The sequence below is a fragment of the Berghia stephanieae genome, chromosome 1 (assembly GCF_034508935.2).
Source record: "Berghia stephanieae isolate SIO BIC M18660-M18661 chromosome 1, UCSD_Bste_1.3, whole genome shotgun sequence".
Lineage (NCBI taxonomy): Eukaryota > Metazoa > Mollusca > Gastropoda > Nudibranchia > Aeolidiidae > Berghia > Berghia stephanieae.
This window is the reverse complement of record NC_088360.1, coordinates 28,852,668-28,872,536: the sequence shown is the minus strand read 5'-3', so window position 1 is coordinate 28,872,536 and position 19,869 is coordinate 28,852,668. Positions and strand designations below refer to the sequence as shown.

Genomic DNA, 19,869 nt, shown 5'->3' with positions numbered 1-19,869 from the left:
CGTGTGTATCCATGAATATTATAGTCGGTTAATACAGTTCAGTGAGCATTACCATAAAGCGATGGCAAAACAAAAACAAAGACCTGAGTGACGTCACTTCGAACTATCTATAGATAGATGCGCTTGGCCAAGGAGTTCACAACATTGCCATCCGGAAGTATAACGGACCAACACACATACTCTGTGTAACCATGACTTTTATAGTCTTGTTATACAGTTTAGTGAGAACAACTCACAAACGCGGATGGCAAAAACAATAACAAAGGCCTGAGTGACGTCATCCGCATACTATCTATAGATAGATGCGCTTGGCCAAGGAGTTCACAACATTGCCATCCGGAAGTATAACGGACCAACAACATAACTCTGTGTAACCATGAACTTTTATAGTCTGGTTAATACAGTTTAGTGAGAACAACTCACAAACGCGGATGGCAAAAACAATAACAAAGGCCTGAGTGATGTCATCTGCATACTATCTATAGATGATACCCATTGAGTGCCTTTGTGTGTTTTGTTCACTTGTGGAAACCACCAAGCCCTAAAGAAGAAAAAAAGTCTTTTCACGTGTGTTGTCCTCGTAGTGATAGTGGTCACTATCATAGATAACACAGGACAGTCTGTGGTCACTGTGTTGGAAACCGCAAAGGGACAGTATCTGTGATAAACGCACCCCCCCCCCCCCCAAAAAAAAAAAAAAATTAAAAAAAAAAATTAACAAAAAAATTGAGCTTTATATAGCGCAATATCCACTAAATGTGCTCAAAGCGCTTTACAAGGGGTCCCTGGTCAACAGCAACATTTAACATGTAGGAGGGGACATGCCGCCTGTTAGGCGATATTACAATTTTTCGGACAAAGACAACGCTGTTAACGGCCAGGTACTCATTTTACACATGAGTACGGTGAGAGAAAGTGAGCAAAGAGCCTTTTCCAAGGACTCAACTATGCGCCGAGCGCGAGGCTCGAACCCAGGACCTACCGATCCGAAAGCGAGTGTCATGCCACAAGACCACATAGCCGCAAAAAGATAATACGGTATTGATGCTATGCGTGTAGTTAAAAAAAAAACTAACAACATTCGCAAGCCGGATATAACGTACAAACACACAAAATTATGTGTAACCTTTTGCGTTGGTAGAATGATTTCTACAATTTAGCGAGAACTGCTCATAAAACTGGCTGGCTAAAAACAATAATGAAAAGCAGAGTGACGTCAAAGCTAGTGGTGCCTAAATGAGCCAGTAAAATGGAGAGAAAAATAAAGTGAGTAGATGTGACTCATATTTACATATTTGTGTTTGTGTTTTTTGTCTCCTGACGAAGGCCAAGGGCCGAAACGTTGTTTGTTTTGTGTTGTTCCCTTATATATGAGTCGAATCTACTCACTTTAATTTTCTCTCCAGAGTGACGTCAGTTTCGTTCCTTATATTGATGGTATGCGCTTAGTTAAGAAACTAATAGCATTGCCATCCGGAAATATAACGGACATATATAACTTTGTGAAACCTTAAACGTTTATAGTCTGGTTAATACAATTTAGTGAGAATTACTTATAAACAACACGGATGACAAAAAAAAAAAAACAATAACAAAGACCTGAGTGACGTCAACTTCGTTCTATCTATAGATTATAGTATCTATTTATAACATACAGCCCCCGACTCCATATTAATTTGCCAATGTTACTCAATACTCAATTCCGATATCTGGGCTTTGCTTCTCTCCGATCCAAACCAAACCAAACCCCCGACATGCATGTGAAATGTCACGTACACCCTTCGCACGTAATCGTCGCTGTCCAAATAATCGAAAGCTGGAAACTGAAAACAAATAAATAAATACAATACAAGCAATGTGTTGCCCGGTGGGTGTGTCTTTTTTACGAAACCCGCCGAAACCCAGTCCCAGGTTCACTCCCCAATAGTGTACACTTCCCTGAGTCTCAGGTTCACTCCCCACTTCTACCTACTTCCCATAACTTTGTCGGATTTTGTCGGGTTTCGTAAAAAAGACACACCGTGCCCGGGCCCTTCGAAGCTTTGGACGTTTAGTAACCGTAATCGGTAACACACCCAACTGACTTCGTGGTGTAGTAGTGTCATTTTAGCTAAAGTATGACACATGATACTCGCATTCGGGCCTGAAGGTCCCTGGTTCGATTCCTGCTTGGGTGCCTCGAAGTTAAGACCTTAGAATAGGCTATTTACTCCCATTCTCTCACCGAACTCAGGTGTAAAATGAGTACCTGGCTAATAAGAACTTTATCTCTGTCGAAGGAAAAAAATGTAATTGTCTTACGATTGGAAGACTGGTATAACCCAGGCGTCAGCCGCAGTGCAGCACCGCGATATGAGCTAGGGCGAAGTGAATTGCTCAATTCTACTCAGTATAGCGGGTATCTTTCCACGCGGTCACCCATCTAAGTACTAACCACACCCCACATTACTTGACTTCGTGATCGGACCAGAACCGGTATTTTCAGTGCTTTATGACACAAATATTTATGAATTAATTAATTCATTTATTTTTGGTGTTTGTTTCATTATGTTGATAATCATAATGCAAGTAATTGATAATACGTTTCAACAGTCGTGACGTCACTTCCCCCTTAATGACGCAGAGTAACGTAGCAACTGGCTCTAAACTATCGGAATAATGTCGGACGCCCTTATGAAATACTTCTCCAACGAGCATAACAGTGTATCCAGAGGAGAAAAAACATTATAAATCTGATCATGTTTGGACTTTTATACATTCTGATCACAAGGCATATGAAAAGTTCTAGCCAGCATGAAGAATAAGAGGTACCGATTTTCTTTGTTGAGAACCAATATGGCCGCCGTTGCTGGGCGACGTGACACCAGACTATTGAATCTTATTAATCAGATTTAAAAAATTAATTTCAACAATTCATTTTTAAGCTCCTCATCCGGAAATTACAAACAGATAAAATTAATGTTAAGAAGTTACCTCACTGGGCGAGGGCGTGCGAAGAGGGACTACTACACTCATTAATTTTTTAAAATAATAATTATAAAACTCTAACTCAACTCAAATGTAAAAGTTCGTCAATATGTGAAAAAATTATGTTTAATTATACAAATTATATATATAATTTATACCGATCATACCTCGCCGTTTTAACACCATAATTAATATATACTCATACTTATGGCTTATTGGTATTATGCCTCGTCTTGCCCCCCAAAATGTAAGCAATTTTAAGGTCAGTGCCCGGATGGTCACAGTGACAGTGAGTGACAGTCGAAAATCCTGCTCCCGACATTGTGTCTTCCCCTCCATGCTTGTCAATGTTAATGTTAAACTCAATTACTCAATTCCGATACCAGGGCCCCCCTTTTCTCCGATCCACATGTGAAGTGTCACGTATACCGGCGAGACTGTCCAAATAATCGAGAACTGAAACTGAAAACTTAAAACAATTTTTTTACACTGCTTACAGTATGATTTTCAACATCCAATGTGTTGGCCTGTCCCTTGGGCAATTTACACACATAATTACCCAACTCAATCTCAACTGACCGGAAATCGCATCTAATTTTTATTTATTTATTTATTTATTTATTTATTTATTTATTTATTTATTCAAAATTTGCAGTTTTCTCTCAATGATGAGAATGGACTTATCCCAAATTAAAGGCTGTCATGAGATTAAAAGAATAGGCAACATTCAAACCACCAACTTAATATCCCCCCCCCCCCCGCCCCCGCCCCCGTACTGGTCGGTTAGGGGAAGAATTAAAATTCGGTTTTCAAATTTACTTTTATTTAAAATATTCTCTCGACTAATCGGGCGGTTTGTAAGGTCAATGAACTCCTACACTCGTAGAAATGATCTAATAATTTTTATTTATTTATTTATTTAGATGCAGTTGTGGCAGCAAACACAATGGAAAGCCTTCACATCATATCAGGAATCGACAACTACAACTACAACGATAGTTTATTCATTGACGACTTTTATTGGTTTCGCTCATTAAACATGAATGTGTTCTATTTAAAACTTTACAGACAGAATGATACCATTGGCCAACAATAATATCATAATAATGGGCAAACCTTCAAAACAACAAATCATGAAACATTTTTAGACCTCCCCGGAAGACAACAATTCAACTATACGTGCCCGCCATGTTTGCAGGCCTGATAACCGAGCGCTATAGATAGTATGCAGATGACGTCACTCAGGCCTTTGTCATGGTTTTTGCCATCCGCGTTTGTGAGTTGTTCTCACTAAACTGTATTAACCAGACTATAAAAGTTCATGGTTACACAGAGTTTGTGTGTTGGTCCGTTATACTTCCGGATGGCAATGTTGTGAGCTCCTTGGCCAAGCGCATTCTATCTATAGGAAATGAGATTAGCGGAAGAGTAGCGTCCTTTGATTGGACGTCACCCGTAGTCTGTGACCTCACTGGCGGAAAAGTTATTAGAGAGAGAAGCGAGGACGAGAGACGCATGCGCGAAACCAACATGACGTTCTCTCTCTAATAACTTTTCCGCCGGTGACGTCACAGACTATCGGTGACGTCCAATCAAGGGACGCTACTCTTCCGCTAATCTCATTCCCTATTATGGGTTTGTTTTAGCATTGGTGTAACGGAGAAAAATAATAATTTGTTTGCCTTGGTTCGAGAGTATTTCAAATACTGTACCTCGATGAGGCCAGTGGGTTATTCGCATTTTAAATAGTGGGAGTCGATTCGAATGGGTTTGAAAATGTTATGTGGTATTATCGTAGGCACTGCTGCCTTGGGTCTGAGTAAGTCGGCTATGGCGCAAGGAAAATGTTGTATCCTTATCCTCATACTGAGTGAAGCGGCTCAGGTCTCTGGAGCGCCAACTCTTGTATTTGTCATCAACAGCATCTGTGAAGGTATCCCAGTTGCCAAATTGTCTGCCTTCCTCACTGATCAGGCTGGCTTGTGCCTTTCCAGGAGATAGACGTTCTTTCCTGGTTTCTCTGAGAACAAAAAAAAAAAAAAGGTAAAGTAAAATTAATAAGATGGCTCGATTATCCAATATTTGAAAATTTGCTGTCCTTCTTTAAAGCCGATCTTTGTTAGACGTAGCCGCCCAAACATCCCAACGACACTTCTTTCTCGTTTTTCAAGTCTGACTGCGTCATGCCCCACGTGACTGTTCTCCTCATACGTCGCCATAGGAGACACCACGAGTAAATTCAAGAAACTGAGTAATGGAGTCTCTGAGGGATCCGTTATGGCACCGATGTTGTTTAATATCTACATTAACAACATTCCGAGTACTTCTTCCCCCGAGGTTGGGATATGTGAACGATTGGGCCCTCGTTACTTAAAGTAGGGATGGGCCCGTGTTGAGAGCGCACTCAGCCAGCGAAGATGCCACCAAACTACAATCCCTTTGATCAGTGTTACCTGAAAATGAATGTTTCAAAACATTCAAGGTTTTGTTCGACTTGGGTAATTTCCTCAAGTCATTAAATGCATGATCAAAATTTGCAGTTTTCTCTCAATGATGAGAATAGATTTATCCCAAAGGCTACAATGAGATTAAACGAATAGACAACCTTCAAACCACCAACTTAATACCCCCCCCCCCCCCCCCCCCCCCCCCGTACTGGTCGGTTAGGGGAAGAATTAAAATTCGGTTATCAAATTTACTTTTATTTTAAATATTCTCTCCACTAATCGGGCGGTTTGCTTGGTCAGTCAACTCCTACACTCGTAGAGTTGTTATAATAATTGTTATTTGTTTATTTATTTTTATGGCAATATAGGTCATCCCAGTACGGACCGATTATCTACTTGATTCATAAATAATTATTAACCCTCTCCTTACCACCCATTGGAAAATCGTCATATTCGTTACAATGCAACAGACAATATTCTCATTCTGATTTCTCTTGTACGTCACAAAATATAAAGAAATGCTTTGATTACAGCTATAAATACTAAACACTGTGTTGTAGAACTCACTTGTTAATTTTTTGTTTGAGTACGAAAAGTCTATTCTTGTGTTGGTTTGGAGTGAATTTTCAGGGGAAATTCTCAAAATAGCTGGTAAGGAGAGAGTTAAAATAGCACTGTTTAACTTGGATAGTATTCCTGTCAAAGGAGATGACCCCCATACTAAAATTAATGAAAAAAAAAGAAAGAAAAGAAAACAAAGAATAATAGATCTCCCATTGAATAGCGTACCAAAATGCCAAAATCACAAAAGAATTAATTGATTGCGTTTATAAAGAAGAAAGTAAATTGTAACATATTATTATACGTTATTCCACTGCTCGTTTTGAATGAATGGTCTGATTTAGTAGAAGCCTCAACTTGCCTTTGATTGATACTTTGTTATAACTCCTCAGTCAAAGATTTAGAACGAAACGAATTTTTCGTTATTTATATATTAAAAAAAAATTTTTTTTTAATGCCATACCATTGACATAATGACAATTTAAAAAATGATAAAATGCCAAACTACAACATTTTATAGAAAATAAAACAAACAAACAACGCCTATTTAAAAAAAAAATACAAAAAAAAAAAAAAAAAAAAACTAATTAAAAAACAAACAATAAACAAAAATGGCTTTAGAGACGCCAAACTGGTAAGTCTGCCCGAACGACGCAGCGACGACCTATCCAAGGACTTACATCCAGTAGAGATAGAAGTAGAGGCCAAACAGATTCAGACACAGGACGGTGACCATCGACAATGGAATCATAAAAGGGATAAATTTCAGACGATTTCCAAAGGAACTATCTTTCAATACGGTCAAGGCACTTGTGGCATTCGCTGAAAGCGAAAATAAATGATGATAATTATAATTATAATGATGATAATGATCATTAGCAGCAGTAGCTGTGACCGAAACAAGAAACGTTTGTCCAGGCTTTGTGTGTTGCGTAAGACACTGCTTCATATATTAGCCTCTCGAAGCAAGTGTGGATGTTTACATGGCTATGTATAGGCAGCTCCAGGTATGTAAGAAGTCTCGTCTCGTCTCGTAAAGGCTGCATAGCAAAAAAAAAAAAAAACAAAAAAACTCGATCCTTTTTGACCTGGTGAGATATTAAAGATCATTAAGAAGCGCATTGCGTATGATAAAATGCGCCTTTTCATTTGAAATTTGAATCATTTGAAAAAATTGAGCCATTTGAATCATTCATTGACATATATATATATATATATATATATATATATATATATATATATATATATATATATATATATATATATATATTCACAAGGGGCTGGAATCTCAGTGTTGTGGCTTGTTGTCTTTATGAACAGTGTGTAGAAAACATCAAGCCTTCTACAATAGTGTTTGTCCGCATAAAAGTGTTCCTCTTGTAGGTCAATGGGCAGTAAAATAAATATTATGCGACAACCGCATAACAAAGCAATGTTATGGGGGCTTCAAGTGTAGGGGAGGTAAATCAATAAATATAGACGACCATTTTACTCCGGGATGAGTAGTGTCCCTTAGATTTCTTAACCCCGAAATTGATTGTGCCACGCTGCTACCCTCTGAGCTGTTTGTTATTGTAATGCCTAATATAATTCCCCATGAGTTGAAAATTACGAAATATTAAAATTTCAGGTGGGCAGATTTGCATAATATTGATAATGTTCCTTTACTAAATAACTTCGATACTTGCTTGTGACTTTGATGGCTGTTCCCGGAACAACGTCGGTCTTCAATATTTTAGTTTTTAGTGATTGGTTTTAAACCTAAAAATACCAGCTGGTGCTTGAGACCCACCACCACCACCACCACCATCATCATCATCATCATCATCATCATCATCATCATCATCATCATCATCATCATTATCATCAACTTCATTAACATCATCATCACGATCACCAGCACCCTACCCCTTCCATAATTACCACTACCACCGCCACCACGACCACCAGGATGTACTATGCAACAGTTTGATGGAAATTTTATCTCAAGGATTCATTGCGTAATATTCAAATCCACTTGATAATTCCAGTCCCCGATTTCAGGCTCTGTGCTAGTCCCAGTCGACGCATCGCCTAGATAAGTGACCTTGTTGTTCTTTCATCTAGTAGCCACTTTCTGCCTGATCTAAATTAAATCTGGTGACCCAATCACTCTGGTTGTCAGAAAGTAACAACTCATACCCCAAACAAAACAAAAACAAACAAACAAAATAAATAAATAAACCACCCCCCCCCCCCCCCAACAAAAACAAAACAAAACAAAATAAAATAAAATAAAACAAAACGGAAAACCCCCAACAAATACCCCCCCCCCTAAAAAACCCCCCCAAAAAACAACAAAAACCCAAATTAAATAAAAACACTAAAAAAAAACAACAACAAATACCCCCCCCCCCCCACACACACACATACACATAAAAAAAAAACAACAACAACAACAACAAAAAAAAAAAAATAAAAAGAAATAACAAACCCCAAAAGCAACAAAACTTACTTAAATACTTAGGCCCTTGGCTCTTTGGACGAGCATAGGCCATCAACGCCTCTTCTCCAGAGCACTCTGTTCTGAGCGGCTTTTGTTGCTCCCTGCCAGCTTATTCCCATAACATCTTCTAACTGCGCATCTGAGAATTGCCTTAAGCAACTGCGTGGCCGGCCTCTCTTCCTCTTGCCTTGCGGGCTCCAGGTCAGGGATTTGCGTGCGGTGCTGGATTCTGGCTTCCTCGATGTGTGTCCTGTTCAGTGTGTCCTCTTTCTCCATAGAATCTGTTCTGTCACTGGTTCCTGTTCAGCTCGCTCACACAAGTCTTTATTTCTGATCTTGTCTGGCCACATCTGATATTGTTGCAGAGGCGTCTCAGACAGGTGCTAAGGAACGCCTGTATCTATCTACAGCATTGTCTCTGTTGTCCGCCATGTCTCGCAGCCATAACGAAGAACAGACTTTGACGTTTGAGTTGAAGACGCGAAGCTTGGTCTTTATGCTTATCTTGAATCCAACATCCAAGAAAAAACAAAACTAGAGCATTCAAAATGCGCAATATCCACGAAACGTGTTAAAAGAACTTTACAGCCAACAGCAACACTTAACATAGGACGAGAAATGACGCCTATAGGCGATATTACTTTTTTTCCGACAGAACACAATGCTGTTAACGCCGGGTTCTTATTATACTCACCCGAGTACGGTGAGAGTGTGAGTAAAGGGCCTTCTCCAGGGACTCGAACTCAAGACTTTCCGATCCGAAGGCGAGTGTCATACCACAAGACGACAAAGCCACACAGAAGAAGAAGAAGAAGAAGAAGAAGAAGAAGAAGAAGAAGAAGAAGAAGAAGAAGAAGAAGAAGAAGAAGAAGAAGAAGAAGAAGAAGAACATCATTTTTCCATGACTTACGTTGGAGCTCCGGTTCATCGCTACAATTAGCAAACGTGTAATTTCTTGTGTGGAAAACCAAGTTTGCATCAGTCCTGTTGGTGAGACTTGCACTTGTATTTCCATTTGTTTTGATAGTGTCACAGACATTACTTCCGTTGTCTATGACGTCAGGAGTCGTAGTTCTCTTCGGAGGAGGCTCTGTGTATGCGATAGTGAATAGTATTCATTTGAATTAACTAAATAATCCTTCAGCAGAGCCATGAATGAGGCCCATGGAGCCGGAGTTTGTCGCGGTTTCGATAGCGTGAATGAGACAACAGCGATTGATTGCTACCCTTTGGATAGGACGCTAGTCAATCGCAAAGTACTTTCCGCCATATCTGACAGACCCAGCTACCCAATCACCGCTGGTTGGACATGGTGGTCAGAAAAAAAATCTCAACTGCATCCGGGATCGATCTCGGTCCCTTTGCGTGTGAAGCGAGTGCTCTACCAACTGAGCTACCGGGACCCCTAAATTAACTAAAACTGTGAATAAATCTAATATCCTCTATCTATTAATTTGTTGCCCAATCGCCAGTTTTAATCGAAGTGGCCAGGGCAGACCCGCTGGTAGACAGGAAAATTGATATACATGTATTAATATTATTATTATTATTATTATTATTATTATTATTATTATTATTATTATTATATTATTATTATTTTATTATTATTATTATTATTATTATTATTATTATTATTATTATTATTATTATTATTATTATTATTATTATTATTATTATTACACTATTATTATTATTATTATTATTATTATTATTATTATTATTATTATTATATTATTATTATTATGTTATTATTATTATTATTATTGTTATTATTATTATTATTGTTTTTATTATTACATTATTATTATTATTATTATTATTATTATTATTATTATTATTATTATTTATTATTATTATTATTATTATTATTATTATTATTATATATTATATATTATTATTAATATTATTATTATTATTATTATTATTATTATTATTATTATTATTATTATTATTTTTATTATTATTATTTTATTTTATTATTATTTTATTATTATTATTATTATTATTTTATTATTATTATTATTATTATTATTATTATTATTATTATATTATTTTATTATATATTTTATTATTAATATATATTATATAATAATATATATATATATATATAATATTATATATATATTATATAATTATTAATTAATTTATATTATTATTATTATTTATTATTATTATTATTATTATATATTATTATTATTATTATTATTATTATTATTATTATTATTATTATTATTATTTATTAATTATTATTATTTTATTATTATTATTATTTATTATTATTATTATTATATTATTATTATTATTATTATTATTATTAATTATTATTATTATTATTATTATTATTATTATTATTTATTATTTTATTTATATTATTATTATTATTATTATTATTATATATTATTTTATAATATTATTAATATAATATTATTATTATTATTATTATATTATTATATTATTATATTATTATTATTATTATTATTATTATTATATTATTATTATTATTATTATTATTATATTATTATTATATTATTATATATAATTATAATAATATATAATATATATTATAATATTATATATTAATAATATAATATAATTATAATATATATTATATTATTATTATTATTATATTATTATATTTTATTATTATTATATTATATTAATTATTTTATTATTATTATTAATTATATATTATTATTAACAATTTTTACTTATAACAATAAAAATGTATACAATTCATTAAAAGAATTAAACCATTAAAACTTGGCATATCTTATAGTCTTTTTAAACAAAGAAAGGTGCGCCCAGAAAAGGCAAATTAACCCCGGGTCAAGTTCGATTAAAATTTCAGTTTTTCCCTTCGCGTGGCTCGGTGGCTCAACGGTAGGATCCCGTCTCGTTATATACGTTAAGCTTTGTTAAGAGTGGTCAGTGGTCCGCTGGGTGACAATGATCGTGGGCAATTTGGACCCGATGTTGTGTCCTTGAGTAAGGGACTTCACACTTAACGATTCAGGTTTGAATGAGTACCTGGCTACTGACAGTGATGGATATTATTTTAGAGTGTTCGTAAAAAAAAGACTTACAGGAGACTGGTATTATTTTTATGGAAATAAATCAAACATTGTGAAACGCACTGAGCATGGCAAATCCGTAAAATGCGCTATATAACTGCGCATATTTATTTATGTGTTCTAGAAAAAAAAATTCAAGATTTTTCTTCTGCTAATTTTGAATGGGTTAATTAATGAAAAATAAAAGCCCTATTTAAACAAAAAAAAAAAAAAAACAAAACATTATCACAGTGAAAATAATCTGACAGTTGAGGTCAGAGAAAATCGATTCGTTGCTTTAAAAATATAAAGTTTAATTTGAACCCCTATGCTAATATTATTATAAAACTGACACAGCCTACACACACACACACACACACACACACACACACACACACACACACGTTTCTTACCTAGTAAAAGTGCCAACATCGTGTAGATGATGAAATAACCGGCAACGACAAACGGGAAGAAAATTTCCTTGGTTTTAATAAGCTGTGGGGTCCTTTCATCGATTTTGGGCGACGAATCAGAAGATGCGGACATGTTGTGAATCAAGGTCAAGGCCAGTCAACGTTTCCACGAACCTTTATAGAGTGAATGAAATTGACGCTACTCAGATCTTTGTTTTTTATTTTTAGACCATCAGCTGGTTGAAACGTTCTCGCTTAATTCTCTTTATAGACATTCTAAAGATTACCTACACAAAGTCTTGTGTGTTAGTACGATTGGTCTGGTGGGCAGAACTGGTGACTATTTGCTTCAACACATACCATCAACAGAGTTGAAAATTGGAGGACAACAATTAGTAAGTATGTACTTAACAATAAACTGATATGAGGATGTCTCCAAAATCAAGTAGATACTTTCAATACTTGTGCAAAATGGTGCACACCGAGCTGCTGGAATCTGTGGACTGTGCAAAGTAATAAACAATGAAAACGATGCTGTTTGAAGCTCGAAAATAATAGGAATGGAAGTTTCAGTTTAATTAACGACGTGGACGTTTCGGATTTCCCCTTTGTCCCCTGTCACAAAACGATGATTTACATTCATTTTCTTAGTTTTATTGTAGTAAAATAAACATAGATCTACGTTCATCTCACTCCAGTTATATTTCGGCGGTAGGCTTAGAAAAACGTTACTTCTAATATTAGATCATCATTCCTTTCATAGCCTTCTCTTTGAATTCATTTCAAATTAGTCAATAATTTTCTTTCTACATTTTGTCACCTAGCCACTTATTGTATGTGCAGCTATGTGGTCTAGTGGTATAACACTCGCTTTCGGATAGGAAGGTCCTGGGTTCGAGCCTCGCTCGGCACATAGTTGAGTCCATGGAAAAGACCCTTTACTTACATTCTCTCACCGTACCCAGGTGTAAAGGAGTACCTGGCCTTTAAAAGCATTGTATCTGTCGGAAAAAATTGCAATAAAAGCCTAGCATGCGTCATGTCCCGTTCTACATGTTACGCTTAATGGATATTGCCCTATATATAAAACCTCAAGTTTTTTGTTTTGTTTGGGGGGGGGGGGGGTATTATAAAAATAAAAGCTGATTGATTTAATCTTCCTTACTCACTTCTCTCAAGAACGTATACCTTGACGGCCAGACCACTCCACTCCTCATATCACTTATATTTTAAAGATTTATATCTTACTATCGGGACTTGGTGGAAAACTCCAATAGGAAATGTGATTAGCGGAAGAGTAGCGTCCCTTGATTGGACGTCACCTTACAGAGAGAACGTCAATTTGGTTTTGAAGTGTTTCAAGCCGCTTTCACCGGAAGCGAGGACGAGAGACGCATGCGCACAACCAACATGACGTTCTCTCTCTAATAACGTTTCCGCCGGTGACGTCACAGAGTATGGGTGACGTCCAATCAAGGGACGCTACTCTTCCGCTAATCTCATTCCCTATACGTATTTGATTTCCACCATCAAGACGCCGGAGCTTCATTGGTCACCTTTGCTAGCAACACACTGTCGACATTGTCGGAACCGGGTCGGGCCTTGCCGAAAATACTCTCTGTCTGGAATTGGAACCTCACAAGTCCGTACAACATTACCATCCAGATCACAGAAGTTACGTAATATTATCATATTATCGTTTGTAACTGTGATCATTATTTATTTATTGTTTTGTTTTTGTTTTTAATGGTTTTACGGCGCTTCCAACACATTTAGGTTATATCAGCGCCAGTAAAAAGGAAGAAAATGGGATAGTAAAAAGTTATAGAATTACAATTAAAGCACCCAAGAAAAAGTAAGACATAGGGGAACTAGGAACAAATAGGGATCAGATGTAGATTCCAAGAGCAGACCACCAATGTACTTAGTTTGAGATCACCTATAAGTCTCATCCGAACATAAGCACAAAATCCAACACAGAGGAATACACTCAAATGCTTACTTTATACATTGAAAATAACAAATATAATAATACATAACAGAGAGATGATTTACAAGGAAAAAAACTCATCTCCCAAAACAATAACTATGCATTTGACTGTTTCCCTCCCAGCCAGGGCCAGGACAAAACCAAGTAATCTCATTCCAAGACAAAGACAGAAAGCATGTTGGAAAACAGATAAGGGGAAAGAAGACACAGTATGTACCCCCCTGCCCACTATGGGAAATCAGGAATCCCACCCAGTTATTTATTTATAAGAACATTCATTTAATTAAATTTCATCTTTCTATACTCAGATCATCTTAAACCAACTCGTTGTTTGTTCTTTATTTTAAAAGTAACTAGTAAATTCTGGGGACCTTATTTATCACATCTTTATTTTATGAATAGATTTTTTGTTTGTTTGTTGCTTTAGGTCTCTTCCAACACAATTGAGGTTATATGAGAGACCGCTGAAACAAAAAAACAAGCAATCTAACAAAAATAGTACAAATGTAAATCAAAATCATAACCTAAAGATATCATAAGCTAAATTATAAATAACCAAGAACAAACAGGCAGAAGATTTACAGAAAAAAAAATATCCCCTGTCAAAAAATACAATCACAAACCAAAGATGCAGGATAGGCTAGTAAAGAGAAGAAGAAACGACATCACTATCGAATCGTACACCCATGCGAACATCATAAGTATATGATTCAAGGGTGATGCTCCCATCCAACCACCCGCTATGAATAGACCATGACATCTCCTACATGTTTGTTTTACATAATGTAGGGGTTTTACGGCGCCTGTGACACATTTAGGTCATTTCAATTTCAGCGCCAGGAAAAAGGAAGAAAATGGAATAGCCCAAAAAGCTACAGATTCACAATTAAAAGCACACAAAAAAGGAAGAATATGGAGAATAATTCAAATAAGGAACAGATGTGGATTCCAAGAGCACTCTATCAATATACTTAGTTTGAGAACACCCAAAAGTCTCATCCAGACACAATCACAGGTCCCCACTAAGAGGTATACACTCAAATGTTTACAAAAACATGCAAAATGCAACAGTAAATAACAGAACGATGATTTACAAGGGGAAATAAATACATCCTGCCAAAACTATAGCTATACATGTGATTGTTTCCCTTTCAGTCAAGGAGCCCGGCTTCGGCTAGGATCAAATCAAGTCCTTAATCTCATTTCAAGACAAAGACAGAGAGCAACCCGGAAAACAAGACAAAGGGGGGTAGAAGTAGAAGACACAAGTGACATCCAGCCATGGGAGGTCAGAGGACCCCCACCCACCCCTACGTGTGATGTATCGCAATAAATGGAGTTTACCAATCGTTCGTTACGCTTAAGATGGGAAGACAATCCATCGCAAAGTACTTTCTGCCAATTCAAATAATCCCAGCAACCCTATAACAGCTGAGTGGCCAAGTCGATCAGAAAAAAATATCGATACTGGTCCTTTTCCTTGTTTGTATTTGGTTTTTAAGGGTATGACGGCGCTTGCAACACATTTAGATTATATCAGCGCCAGTAAGAAGGAAGAAAATGGGATAGTAAACAGTTCTAGAATTACAATTAAAGCACCCAATAAAAAGTAAGACATAGGGGAACTGGGAACGAATAGGGATCAGATGTAAATTCCAAGAGCATACCACCAATGTAATTAGTTTGAGACCACCTATAAGTCTCATCTGGACACAAACATACTCAAATGCTTACATTATACATTCAAAATAACAAATATAATAATACATAACAGAGAGAGATGATTTACAAGGAAAAAAATATCATCTCCCAAAACAATAACTATGTATTTGACTGTTTCCCTCCCAGCTAGGACTTTGTTAGTTTATCTGGGGCTAGGACTCCGGCCAGGGCCAGGACAAAACCAAGTAATCTCATTCCAAGACAAAGACAGAAAGCATGTTGGAAAACAGACATTGGGGGATAGAAGACACAGTATGTACCCCCTGCCCACTATGGGAGGTCAGGAACCCCACCCAGTTAAACCAATTCACTACTAAAACTCTAATATACATGATAGAAAAAACAAGAAGACATAGTTATTCCATTCGTTTACTTATGATTCATATATTCATATTTTCACAATAATATTATGTAACATGAAATAAGACATAAATATAGAAACATCTAGAATTTTCAACCTAATATAATTACATTTCACAATATCAACAATACATAATATTATAATATACATCATAAATTATAATACAAATAATAATAATAATATGCCATCTAATGAAAAACAACAGACACAGTTACAGGGGGGTGGGGCAAACCAGGAGCGCACAGGTCTAAGTTCGCTACGGGTAAACAATACCACATGTCTTGTATTTATTCTCTGACAGGACTTTCATCATTGTGGAATAATTTGTCACCAGTGTCAATTCACTAATGTGAAATAAAATCCACCAATGGGTCGAATTCCAATAGGATTCAATAGTCGTAGCGTCACTTCCTTCCTAGTGACGCATGGTAACTTAGTAACACTGGCTCTAAACTATCGGAACAATGGCGGACGCCCGTATGAAATATTTCTCTGGCGAGCATAAAAGCGTATCCAGAGGGAAAAAAACCCCCATAAATGTTATCATATTTTGACTTTTACACATTCTGATCACAAGGCATATGAAAGGTTTTAGCCCGCACGAAGAATATAAAGTAATGATTTTCTTTGTTTAGAACCAAGATGGCCGCCGTTGCCGGGTGGCGTGACATCAGACTACTGAATCCAATCGGAACACATTTTGACCACGACCCTTTGGAATTTTCGACCCACGACCCTTTGGAATTTCGACCCACGACCCTTTGGAATTTTCGACCCACGACCCTTTGGAATTTTCGAAGGTTTTGTGCCTTAACTTTTCTTCGAGTTTGCATGTAGCTGTAGTAAGAACCGATCTGAATTCTAATCCCGACATCCTGGAAAAACCACTCTTGACGAGGAGAAATACCGACCAAACTCCCAATGCAAACTAGTGACGATGGAGAAATGGTGAGCAATCATATCTCTCCTACTCTCTCAAGCCTCCAATGCGGCTTTGAAAAGAACTTAGTCAAATCTTGATCACACAATTTCAACAAGAGAGTATCAGTATCATCTGAAATGCCTTTGCAAATGATGAGCATATACTATCTCCTCTGGAAACTTGAAACTCTTATGGAGCTCTATAACATTGGTTTGCGAGGAAATTGTTCAACACATGTCGAGTCTTTTTTGACCCTCAGATCTTTCAAATTAAAACATCCAACATTTCTTACCAATGGATCAGGAAATGGAATTTACCATGGTGGCATACTGTTTGAGATTACAATTCACCCAATTGTGAATGCATCGCCACTGAGACTTTCTTGAGTACCATCCAAGAGTATGTAAATGAAATACCATTAACATGCTTAACAACATATCTTTGAGGCTAAATCTCGAAGAGGATTTTGGTTACCCCGATTTCGTTTTTATATATAGATCTTGAATTTTTAATCTTGAGGTACTCTCGATGGTGGGAAATGGTGCTCTTTAATCTCCTGGAGATCGACTCAACAAACCCCCATTGAACCACCTAAGGATAGAAAGAGCCATGATAAGAGGAGGAAAGCAGTTCAGAGCACGAAACGCCATAATTCATTGACGCAAAACTATGTTTCTGTTCCTTGCGGAATAATTGGGACAGCCTGAGAAGAACTTAGGGCTCTGCATATTACATCCAAGAGCAACCCTTTCAATTCCAGAAACTCAACAGGTTATTGTTCGCTGAAAAAGAGGAATGATTGGCCGAAACTTGAAACCAAGTCAAATACAGATAGGTGCAGCTAGCTACTAGCAGCTTATGAATGGCGACTGAATCAGGGCAGAAGCTAGCACTACAACGGGAACACACGAATTCGTTTTTTTTTTTTTCCCACGCATTCCAATAATCTGCGCTCGCGGCAGTGAGTGTGAAAGTGGAGAAAACAGTATGACTATTAACTCACTTAACCCTAATAACGACTATATCCGTAGTTTACCCGGGTTACTTTTACTCCATGTCTATTTATTACATTTTTATGAGACAAATTATATATTGGCGTAGTATCAACGCTAATGTTTTTAGTTTTTACAAGTTAATGGTAGTTGAATCAATCTATCTGTGCACATGCTCATTTTAATACATTTTTTTTCCAATTTTGAAAAGTAGCGAATAATTCTAGGATTGAGTGAGTTAATGTTTCTATTAAATTTTACAACAAAATATTACATCTTGTGATCCGACTATAATGGAACCGATGCCAAATCACGTCGTCGTGCATTAACAATAGTTTTAAAAAAATTGAAATTAACATTTAGTTGGCTGAGATTGACAGTTACAAGCTGTTTTCGGGTTGTTTGTCTTGTTTTAAAGCAGCTTGCGGCACTTTTAGGACATTTCATCCCTAGCAAAAACGAAGAGGGTTAGGAAAATTTTCTAGATCTGAAGTTAAAGCACTGAAGAAAAAGTAAGACAGAAAGATACGGGATTGGTTCAAACAGGGAACAGAAGATTCCATGAACAAGCTATCAATGTGCCTATTTTGACATTTCCTTAAAAGCCCATTCCGGGCCCAAGCAAAAGATCCCACTATGGGGAAGATACACTCAAATGTTTACAAAGTACAGATTCATAATGAAAAACGAAAATGGTACAGAGAGAATATTTACAATGAGCAGGAAAAGACTGAGCAATGCTAATCCAGAACAAAGAAGAAAGCAACATGGAAAGGGAACAACACCATAAAGGAGGAGAGAAGGCAATAAATACCGACTTCTCCACCCACCTTGGGAGGTCAAAAGACAACAGCCGACTGTCATGCGTGTTTAGTACCTATCTTTTAGCCTTGACAACGACGGCCATCTTAAGAGTGGGAGGAATCTACTCTGGGGTCGACTCGGGTAATAGAGATAAAATAATATACGCCGCCTTATTTTTGGCGTAATTATACATTTACATTGTGCATGTAAGAGAGCAGCCATTGTAAGTAAGGAAAGACGCAATTTTTGACAAATATATGATTTTCCAACGTTTGCACGCAAAAAGACGCTCACTGAACATCTTTTAATATTATATTCTATGGATTATGGCTTACCAGCTAACTGGCGCAGTTGGAGTTTATTTTGGCGATATTATACTATTTATACTGTTAATATCTGGCGGTAGTCCATATAATATAAATCCGTTATCTTGTTAAATACTACATACATATCTATCCAAAAATGAATAGTATAATCATAGAAACGATAAGCCGCCATAAGGCCTCATCAGTCTCATTATAATCGGATCACAAGTGATGTCATCATAAAACCCCACTAACAATCAATTATATAGAAGAATATTATTATAGGAAGAAAATGACACCCCAATCTATATAGAATAATAACATATTTACTCACAACAACAAGAAGTAAAAACGTTTTGACAATGGATAATGATGATAAAACATTTGGGTTAAAAATACATTGGTTAACATTGGACAACTTTATATTTCGATTTTCTTAGTCAGTGAAAGTCTTTGTGTTAGAGCTAGTCCTGAGTACGGTACAGTAACATTTCAATATCGTGACCTGCCGTCTCAAAGAGGTATTATGTCGGGGCGGTCCTGATGCCAAACATTGAATTTATCAACAAAATTATTCTGAGACAAGGGTTAAATTTTCATTCGTGATTAATGAGAATGAAAATAATTTCTTGACGTAATCGTGATTAAAATTTCACAAAGGTACAGTGGAATCCTGATAAAACCAACACCATCGGACCAGAAAATTTGGTTGACTTTATCCAATGAAACTGAAAGAATATAAAATTTGTGATCAACATGAGGGGTTAATAGAAGTTGACTGTAGTCACTTTAACCAGAATATCCCCTTTTGGCATCTGGCTCACTACGACATAACACCGTTTTGAAACGA

General features: G+C 36.3%; 1 protein-coding gene across 1 annotated transcript; it reads right to left on the bottom strand.

Moving 5' to 3' along the window:
- Window positions 1-3,731: 3,731 nt before the first annotated feature.
- Window positions 3,732-12,361, bottom strand: LOC144963667 (uncharacterized). The gene is made up of 4 exons (XM_078897624.1): window positions 11,924-12,361; window positions 9,371-9,550; window positions 6,656-6,797; window positions 3,732-4,987 (listed from the first exon to the last, which is right to left on the bottom strand). Exons 1-4 carry the CDS (start codon window positions 12,054-12,056, stop codon window positions 4,747-4,749), a joined length of 696 nt encoding a protein of 231 aa, XP_078753750.1. The 5' UTR covers window positions 12,057-12,361; the 3' UTR covers window positions 3,732-4,746.
- Between the last annotated feature and the right edge of the window lie 7,508 nt (window positions 12,362-19,869).